We start from the raw sequence: 10,715 nt of genomic DNA, 5'->3' as shown, positions 1-10,715 counted from the left end.
GGTTTCTTAAAATACCTAATTAAACGTTTTTGAGAAATATTTATAAACCTTTTGAGGATCTGGCTAAAGATTAATACAAAAAAAGTTGCAATTATTATCCATAGGAATTGCTATGGTCACATGAACGCAACTTTCTTGTGGGTGAAAATATGCATCACTGAGGCAGAGAACACCAGAGAGATTTTCAGTGTGGGGTGAAATTTATGTCTGTGCTGAGAGCCAACCCGGGACCCAGACACTACCAACAAATGTCTTAACTCTGCAAATACTTTACAAAGCACAGAAACGAAATATATTGCAGGTGAAATCCTCCACTGTGCAGGGGTCTTCCACAGGTCTCTGTATTACATAAGTCCTACTTAAATACTATTTGAAAGTTGCACAAATCTACTGCACAAGCAAGAAATTTCCCTTGGAAGAATTCCTTGAGCCCTTTGAAAAGGATGTACTTTGATAGCATCTATCACAGTCTCTTAAGCAATACATAAATCTTGTGCTGGCCTCTGCACAGAGGTGGGTACACCTTGCAGAGTATCTCTCCTGTTTTGTAGAAATGTCACAAAATCCTACAGTGCTTCAGAGCTTGCCTTGTGCAGCCTGGGTAGGCATTGCACATATACAAATTTCAAGACAGCCAATAACCACCTTAATTACTGAAATGATCAAGAGAATAGGGACATGAGTGTTTTATATTTTAGCTATTCACAACTTCTGAAATGCTGAAAATCCTCATTCCACTGAAATTGTTGAGATTTGTTACTGAACTTGGTGAGGCAAATATCTCACCCCATCTTTTCAACTGACAGTTACTTGTCATAGCCTGTCTTCTAGCCCAATCTCTACCTCAGACTCCATTAGTGAGATTTCTTAGTGTCAGACTTTGCTCAAAAACCTTTCTAATTCTGAGGAAAAAGCTAAAAACAACAAGAATCACCTACCCAGCATCTTCACAACTGTCGTACAGGATTCCAGGGCACATATCCCCAACAGAAATTAGGTGCCAAGTACCCAAAACGCTACTTGTACACCAACAAAGTTTTCTGCAACAGCATTCTACTGTCCCCGACTCCAGTGCCCAAGTTCCTGGTACCTGGGCCATGTGCACCCAAACATCACCACCACCTCAAGGGAATAAGCTGCCCAGATCTGCAGATGATGTCAAAGACCAAGAATATAAGAGCAGGATTCTCCAATAAGATGACCCTGATCAGGGAGTGTACTGGACTCAGTCCCTGGACTCTTAAACGGTAACTAAACTGAAAAAAAATTACAGTTGGAATACAGGATACTCAGTCACCAACAACAAAGCTGAGTACTTCACCAGTTACTTTCTAGGCCATGATTATTAAATGACTCCAGCAGGAGAAAATGGAAGAGGTCTGTACCACAGCTGACAATAACTTTGCAGTGGGGTTGCCCAAGTCTGGAGATGGTTCATACCTTTGATCTAAGTTGAAAAACAGGGGAAATAGTCATGGCTCTTTTTTTTCTAGGGAAAGCTCTAATCAGTCTGCTGCTAGCTCTAATGGGGTTCATGAATGCTTTTGCACTTACACGTCCCTTACACTCTTTCCCATACCCTTCCTTTTTGAGGAAAAGTAGAGTTAAATATTCAAGGAAAAAAAATAAAAGAGAGAGAGGGAAAGATATTTACTCTCCTGAGAGTACTCGCTTCTTTTGTCTGAGATGCTTATATAGCACACTGGTCCTCTGGCTTTTTTGAACCTCCTTCCTGTTGTCTTTAGTGTTGCGCCCCTTACATCATGAAGTGGGCAATTTATTCAGGGTTCAGGATGCCTCCTTGTGGCAAAGCCCCAAGAAATTTCGCTTGGCTACCCCTAATCCACTCACCTTGCAACAAAAGCTGCTTCACACTTTTTTTTTCTGAACCTTTCGTAACTCTAGTCCAGCTGTTCTGAAGAACTGGTCAGCACAGATCTCTTCACCTGTCCTTCTATAGCTCTTCTCCTCCTCCCCTTCCAATTGCAAATTCACTTCCTGCTTCATGCTTACTGGAGCCACCTTAACTGACATCTGCCTTCAGCTCCCAGATTCCCAATCCCATGACTCCTGGATTTGCTTTTCCTCCATGGGGGATGTGACCTGCTCCTGGTACAACAGCTAAACACAGCATTATGTCTCTTGCCTAAACTCCACCCTTACAATAAAGAGAACAGAGCGCAACCCATCCAATGTATTTTAGACTTGTGATTCAGAATGAGATATCTGGTCCCTAGAGCATCTTTTTCTCCCCATTGACTACAATGGGAAACCAGCTTAGTTACATTCACTTCAGTACAGATGTCTACATTTCACGGAACAAAATTAGAGCACTGGTCCTCAGATTACACATACGATGACAAATGGATTTATGCTGAACCAGTGGCTGAACACTCAATGAATCCTGAAGTCCACGGATTACTTCTACACAGTCTGCGACAGGTATAAAAGAAAAGCAAGTTTTTAAATGTTATATAGCAATATATTTCTGTAACATGTCTAGGAGAAACCACAGACAGAAAAAGTTAAAAACTACTGCACTGGATCATTTTTACAATGATCGTACTGTTTACTCTTAAATGCAAATCATAAATCAGACTCTAAGAATAGGCCCTGACCATGAATAAACTATACCTACCCATCCTGTACCACAATTACAATTTTGTTTCCTGATCTGGTATTCTAGTTATTTAACTTTCACGGCATTTGGAGAATACTTTGCTGTATTAGACAGACCACTAAGATGCCCGCTCTTGCTGGCTTAGTAACCAATTCCTTGTCCTTCCATTTTAACATTGACTTTAAAAGTCATTGTACATGTCACTGTGGGTACATATATTTAGCAACAGAAAAGGCATAGCTAGAGAGGTCTGCTTAGCTTAGCTGATTGTGACATGAGAAGTGCAGCTTAAAGTAGTAACTTTTGTAACCACCCAAAATGCCGATTTCTAAAAGTGAAACTAACCCCAAAGATGAGCACTAACACAAAGTCATCATTCACAGCAAAAAATAAAAACATGTGTGGTACCTGAACTCTGTGTGAGTCTTCTGCTCAAGACCAAATTTCATCTGAAGCAAGTCACATGCTTGGAACGCTGCGATTTTGGTTTTAAGTAACTGCACTTCCAGTGGTTGTAAACCTTTGGGCTTGATCAGGCTGCTACAGAAGCTAATTCTGTGGCTTGGCCACCAACTCCAAAGCCTTTTAGAAAGTGCCAAAAGAAGAAGAACCGAAACTTTGACAACAGCCTTAAAAAACGTCTGTAGCCTACGAACGGTCTCAGAGATGCGACACGTGTTATGAACCAACCCCATAAATCTGTCCCCAGGAGGATTTATTCTGACTCGAGCGGAAGCTCTCAGTGAAGAAGTTCCTTGGAATCCCCAATCTCTCCACCCAAAACACGCTGTTCCTCAACCGCCTTTCCCACCAAAACCAACCACTTTTGGGACGAGCCTTTCCACACGCTCCCTCTCCTCCCGGATAAACCTCCATAAAGAAGGAGGAGGCGGGAGGGTGGAGGGACGTGCCCTTCGGAGCTTTATCCCAACCTTTCCCCCTTCTCCCCTGGATTTACGGCGGCGGCCCCCAGCAAGGCCCAGGCCGCCTCACGGCGCCGCCGCCGCCTCGGCCCACCGGCCCCCATGACATCATCGGGACGTCTCGGCCTTGCGCCCCACCGTTTAACGGCTCGGCGCGCGCCGCCGCCGCCGCCGCTGCTCTCGCCCCGAGGGGGGAAACGGCGGCCCTGCGACGGAGGGAACGGGCTGGCATTAAAATCCGGCACTGCCGCCATGCAGCGCACTGAGGGGTCGGCGCCGGCTCTGGGCTGAACGTCGAGAAGGCGCTTTACTGCGCGGCGGGGCCGGGGGAGGGAAGGTGCGGTGTCCGAACGGCAAAGGCGCCCGCCCCGAACCGCCGCGCTTTTTTGAGGAGCCCTCCCCCGGCTCGGGGAAGAAGGAATTCGGCGGGTGGGAATCGGGAGGACGGAAAATAGGAGCCGCTCGAGCAGGAGGATGCCAGCAGCGGCAGCTGAAGAAACCGCCCGGTCCCTCTCCTAACGGGCTGCGACGTGCCAGCGCGGCGGCCGCTTCCTCGCCCCCCCCATTTTAAGCGACAAGGAAGGGGGGGGGGGATGGAGGGGGAGTTCAAAGGCATAAACAAGGAGCGCAGGACCTAATTCCTCCCCCTCCGTTTCCTCAAGCTGGCTTGCCCGGGCTCGCCGATAAAGCCAGCTGGGCTATGCATGGCGATGGGAACGTGCTGCCGCGGAGGCTGCCTGCCCCTCACTGAGGAGGCTGGTGCCCAGGCTGCCTTCCCCTCACTGAGGGGGCTGCTGCCGCGGAGGCTGCCTGCCCGCCGCTGAGGAGACCGCCGCCGAGGCTGCCTTGCCGTCGCTGAGACGCCGGCAGAAGCCGCCGCCGAGGCCGCCTTGCCCTCATTGAGGCGGCCGCCGCTGCGTTAGTGGTGGAGATTGTGCCGCTGCGACAGGGGAGGACGGGGCTCGGCGCGCAGGGAGGAGGCGCAGTGAGCATGCGCCGCCCGAGCCGCTGACTGGGTTCTCCGGCAAGGTACCCAGGCAAAAAAAAAAAAAAAAAAAAAAGAAAAAAAAAAAAAGGATTGAGAGAAAGAAGAATGAAAGACGGCAGAGGAAAATAATAATAATAAAAAAAAGGGTTCTCACAGAGGCCTCCCGGATAAAGCAGCCCTGGGTCGGCGGGAAGGAGCGGCGCTGGCATGTGGGGATCTCCGGCACCAACAGGTAGGAGGAAAGGGGCTGGGGAGCCGGGGGTGCCGGGGGCTGCCGCAGCTGCAGGTGCGTGTGGGGAGGGCTCACCCCCCGCTCAGGGAGTGGGTCTGAGGGGGGGTGATTTCTAAAGAAGCGGCATGATGGAAGCGTTGGCAGACAATGCCTCTTCCGCTCTCCCGAGCTCCCCGCCGCGGGAGGCTCTCGCATGGCTCCGGCAGATGCGGCTGCCAGGCAGCGGCAGCCGGGCTCCCTTGCAGGCGCAGTCCAGCCCTGCATGGCCGTGCGTGGGGGGGAGCGGGTGTCTTCGTGAGAGTGTGTGTGTCGGTGTGAGTGTGTGATGGTGTGTGTGTGTCAGTGCGTGTGTGGGGGGGGAAGGAGGGGGAGCCTGATTTCATGGTTTTAAAACGATGCCATGATCTGATCAGCCTCTGTTTACACAGCAGCAATCAGGCTCTTTTGTGGACGGTAAGAATGGAAGGATTTTGCTGGGATTCAGTGGGAATATCCTTTGTACACCCGAGGGTGGCATAGGAAACACTTCGTGCAAATAACGAAGGAGCCTGATCATGCCTGCTGTGGCTCCTGTCCCTGGCTCTGGAGGGAAGAAAAGAAAAAAACAACAAAAAAACCCCCCAGCAGCAGCAGACAGTTCTTTAATTTATTTTATTTTTATTGCATGAAATGTGTTCCGGTGCGATTCATTGGGAGGATTAGTGGGAATTGCGGAGCCCTAATTAGCTGAAAAAAAAATAAATATCAATTTATTATATGTTTATTTAAGCATAACCAAAACCAGCCCTCCCGAAAGGATGGGCATTATATCTTGGGTGTGTTGCCTATTTTTGCTCAGTATTTACACTGACCGTTGCTTATTATGAATTATGTTGAGGCTTTAAAGATTTGCATTAAAGCGAGGAGGGGAGGGGAGGGGAGAGACCCTAAAGCATAGTGCAATTGACTGACTGGCATACCTGTTTATTTCAAAGCCTAAATGATAAAATTATGGTTTATAGGAGGAAGGGAGGGGGATAATGAATACTGTTTCTCTTACAATGTGCATGAACTAACACACTGTGATTAATGTGCTTTGGTGACTTGGGTTAAAAAACATAAATTCTGCAGGGTTTCTTTGGGTGTGATCCGTATCAACACAGCAGCTGCCTCTAAAACATTGACAAATACTGTAGCCGTAAAATAAATGTAGGTAATGTCAAAATATCAGCAGTCTTTGGGGATTTTTTTAAAAGATGTCAGTGATTAACTCTTGGGCTTGCAAACTGGGAATCTTTTGATTCATAAAATCTCTGAGGCTTTAACTGTAAAATTATGTATGCTACCGAATATAAGGGGCACTGGTCAGTTCTGAAACTGTAAGAAGCCAAATCTGTGAAATGCCAATAATCGATCATGCTAAACAGTAAGTATATAAAAAAAGAGCCTCGTGATTTTTAAAAACAAACAATAGTACTCAAATTTACAACTTCATTTGGTTCTCCATAAATTAACATCTTTGTTAGCACTTTCTGACATCATTTCTTGTTAACTTAAGAACTGATAGCTCGATTTTTTTTCAGATATTTTGATGGCATGACAAATCAGAAAGAAGAGGATGTACTGTATGACTAGACACAAGATCAGTTCTGTTTGTGGATTACATTTTCAGTAAGATGTATGGATCTATTTTTTCCTTGTTCTTATATATAGATCATGAGACTTGACTGAGGCAATATACATATCATCCATCCATCTATGGCGAACTACAGCCATGCAGCTGACAACATTTTACAAAATCTCTCTCCTTTAACAGCTTTTCTGAAACTGACTTCACTGGGTTTCATAATAGGAGTCAGTGTGGTGGGTAACCTTCTGATCTCCATTTTGCTAGTCAAAGATAAGACCTTGCATAGAGCTCCTTACTACTTCCTGTTGGATCTTTGCTGCTCAGATATCCTCAGATCTGCAATTTGTTTCCCATTTGTTTTCACCTCTGTAAAAAATGGCTCTACTTGGACATATGGGACTCTTACTTGCAAAGTGATTGCCTTTTTGGGGGTTTTGTCCTGCTTTCACACTGCTTTCATGTTATTCTGCATAAGTGTCACCAGATACTTAGCTATTGCCCACCACCGTTTTTATACGAAAAGGCTGACCTTCTGGACTTGTTTGGCTGTTATCTGTATGGTGTGGACTCTCTCTGTAGCCATGGCTTTCCCCCCAGTTTTAGATGTGGGCACCTACTCGTTCATTAGGGAGGAAGACCAATGCACTTTCCAGCATCGTTCCTTCAGGGCTAACGATTCCTTGGGATTTATGCTTCTTCTTGCCCTTATCCTCCTAGCCACACAGCTTGTCTACCTCAAGCTGATATTTTTTGTTCACGATCGCAGGAAAATGAAGCCAGTCCAGTTTGTTGCAGCAGTGAGCCAGAACTGGACTTTTCATGGTCCTGGAGCGAGTGGTCAAGCAGCTGCTAATTGGCTGGCTGGATTTGGAAGGGGTCCCACACCTCCAACCTTGTTGGGAATCAGGCAAAACGCGAACACCACAGGCAGGAGAAGGCTACTGGTTTTAGATGAGTTCAAAATGGAGAAGAGAATCAGCAGAATGTTCTACATCATGACATTCCTCTTTCTGACCTTGTGGGGTCCCTATTTGGTAGCCTGTTACTGGAGAGTTTTCGCAAGAGGGCCGGTAGTACCAGGGGGATTTCTAACGGCCGCTGTCTGGATGAGTTTTGCCCAAGCTGGAATCAATCCTTTTGTCTGCATTTTCTCCAACAGGGAGCTGAGGCGCTGTTTCAGCACAACCCTTCTTTACTGCAGAAAATCCAGGTTACCAAGGGAACCTTACTGTGTTATATGAGGGAGCATCTGTAAATCTTTAGCCTTGTGAAACACTACCATTCTCTGCTAAGCAATTGTGGCCTGTAGCCATGTCTTGAGAAGAAAATCAAGAATGGGATGTCAGCAGTTGTAAGGATTTGGGCAACATTCTGCAGTCTTTGCAATAGCTCACCTCTAATCCTATTTTAAACCTAAACATGTTCCTGCTGACCACTGCTGAAGGTTTGTAATTAAGAACAAAGGACTGAACTACTGCCCTGAATTCCTTTATGTGGTTGAAATCTAGATTATGAAAGTAGCAGGTGCTAAGTATCAGTGCTAAATGCTGTGTATATCACTACATAAAATAAGACCATCAAAAAGATTAGCATTGGACATCTTAATAAATTAAGTTGATATGAGGTTAATGTGTTGATAAAACTAATTTTAGACATCTGAAGACCTTTAAAACATTTCATACAATTATTGTTTTGCAAAGACTGAAAACTGGGGACTCAAGTACTGTAACTGATTAAAGATGTGCCATGCATTATTGGATTATCACACTTACAAATCTGTTTGCCTTGTGAGTAAGTTTTGGGGAGCATTCCAAAGCAGTATTTTTGTTCAGATTTAGACTTTACTTTGTTTTGTTTTTTTTTTTTTTTTTTTTTTTTCCCAAATATATTACTCTTTCTAAATACCATTTTCCTTAACAGTGAAATTATTAACATTTAACTGTATTCTGTGGGTTTTGCTGATTTGGTATAAAGTTTAATAGACTCTTCTTTATATTTTTTAAAAAGCTAGATATCAGTCTGTTAGGCAACGTTAATGATAATATCCAGTCATAATTGAACAGTTATAATTATACAGAATAAACACATGTTGCCTTAAAGGGTTATCTAGTATCTTCCATTTTGTTTAGCATTGAAGCAAATAAGCAAGGAAAATTGAATCAATAACTCTGGTCAGTCGTTTGGGAGTGCATGAAAGATCACTTAGTCCTCTTTTTTCCTTTTTACTCCAATGGTTCCCAAAATCAGTATGCACATCACTGGGATGATATGATTTTTTTCTAGGTGTGCCGCCCTTTCTAGTTTGTTCTGAGAAACACAGGCAGTTGATGTATGTTTATATTTTAAGACAGCTGTCATGGGGAGACCGCAGCCTTAGTATGATATCTTGCACAATTTGTGAAGCATTTATTCTACTGAAGGCACAGTCTTGTTTATATTTTCTGCACATTTTGGTGTATTGGTTGTTTTAAATTATTTAAGTTTTAACTTGTGAAAGCATATAATATGATTTCTTAGTATTTTAGAAATACATTAGAGTCTGTGAGTCTTTCCTTCTTTAAGATACAGATGTGTGGATTTCAATATAAAGTTGCATTTGCCAAAATTTACCTGTGTAGCTTGTTAATTTTCTTGGAATAAAATTTTACATTTTTCCAGTTATACAATTAACCTTTTTTATTTTGTCTAGTGAGCTAGCATGAAGTACTGAGAATGTAGCCATTATGAATTATTATCCTTTGCAGTCACTGTATTCCCAAACTGTAAATGCATGAATGATGGGGACCACAGGATTGATAAATGATATTATCTACAGTAGCACTATTGTGTAGTTTATCATAATTACCCATCTATCTGTTCTAATATGTCAGTTATATTTAAAGTTACAACACAGTATTTGACATTAACTTCACAGTTTAATTTTGGAAAATGTGTATATTTGAAGCACAACATCATGAGTTGGTCAATCATAAAGAACACGGATTTTTCTTAATTTTTGGAGAGACAAGACTGGAGGTCTTAATTCAGTATTGGTATATCTTGTCCTTTGTTGTAGTTTTATGACCAGCAAGTTAATATATACATACACAAGCAGCAGTCAATAATGGAAATGCTTAAATTTGTATGATAACATTATACAACATATGCAACAATTCAGAGAGTTGTGTCTATATGTGATCAGACAACTTGATCAAAGATTTAGTGAGCAATCTGTTTGACCTCACTTACACTTTTATACTGAGGTTGATTGGTTGAGAGGCATGGCTTTATATACTGTGTTGAAACAGAAAAATTGCTAAAATAATGAGTCCTCATGAGTACAAGAATGTTTCAGAACGTAATTTGAAACGGGACCAATAAACTTCTACCAAAAGGACTTTTTTATTACAGCGAAAAAGGCTTTGGAATTAAGGTAGTTAAGCAATTGTCAAAGATAGCAAGAGTGAATAAAAACTGAATCGTATGTTGAGAAAAATTCTGAAAGTTATCCCACTTAAGTTTATTAAAAGGTTGATTGGCAATAACTTCAGTCTAATTTCTATAAAATAGTAACCTTTACAAGGAACATTGATATTACATATTGTAATAAAGAAGTACATATAAATAAAGTTGTAAATAGTGTTATAGTTGTAGAAGTAGTCGGTTCTGAAGATTAGCCAGAAAATTTTCAACTATGAAGTTTCAAAAGCTGCGAATTTGGGGCCTGACCTAACTCCTAATAAAGTCAGTTGGTGTTTTCCCATTACCTTCATTTGGAGCAGAAGCAGGCCCTAACATTTCTATAGTACTATGCTTCTGAAATACTAAGAAGGCTGTATTTACTATGCAGTGGGAAAAGAAAAAAAAAAAGGACAATTTAAAATTATTTCCCTGGAAGTTTTGCAAGCAGTAACTGATGTAAATTAAAATAATAAACAGTAAACAAGTCTGAAAGCAAATATTTTGCTAAATGTTTTTCTTTTGATATGAATATAATTCCTTTGTCTAACTGAAAAATATGCAATTGTATTACTACCTGACAGAGGAGACGTACTTTTTTTTAAGTGATTTTTTTGTAATTTTTCCAGTAAGAAGTCTTGTGACAGAAGTATTTCCTTTTATTTTCTCCAGTGTTAAAAGAACAAGGAGATGTTCAGTGAAATTAAAAGGCAACATATGAAGTAATGTTTTATGCAAAGTTATTACTCAGTGGAACTCACTGGCACAGGATGTCAAGTAGTTTAGAGAGATTCCTACAAGAATCATATGTATACATGAATTAAAGCAGAGCTTGCAGTTTTTGTCATTGATGTCATTTTGATCGTAGTCAGCATATCAAACCTAATGTGTTAGGGTATAAATTC

General features: G+C 42.5%; 1 protein-coding gene across 1 annotated transcript; it reads left to right on the top strand.

Annotated features, from left to right (window-relative positions):
* The first annotated feature begins 3,678 nt into the window (after positions 1–3,678).
* Positions 3,679–8,267, top strand: GPR85 (G protein-coupled receptor 85). The gene is made up of 2 exons (XM_014964314.1): positions 3,679–4,763; positions 6,326–8,267. Exon 2 carries the CDS (start codon positions 6,501–6,503, stop codon positions 7,611–7,613), a length of 1,113 nt encoding a protein of 370 aa, XP_014819800.1. The 5' UTR covers positions 3,679–4,763; positions 6,326–6,500; the 3' UTR covers positions 7,614–8,267.
* The last annotated feature ends 2,448 nt before the right edge of the window (positions 8,268–10,715 follow it).

Source organism: Calidris pugnax, unplaced genomic scaffold (assembly GCF_001431845.1).
Source record: "Calidris pugnax isolate Ruff unplaced genomic scaffold, ASM143184v1 scaffold44, whole genome shotgun sequence".
Lineage (NCBI taxonomy): Eukaryota > Metazoa > Chordata > Aves > Charadriiformes > Scolopacidae > Calidris > Calidris pugnax.
Note: the sequence above shows the minus strand (reverse complement) of the source record. Positions and strands in the feature narration are given on the sequence as shown.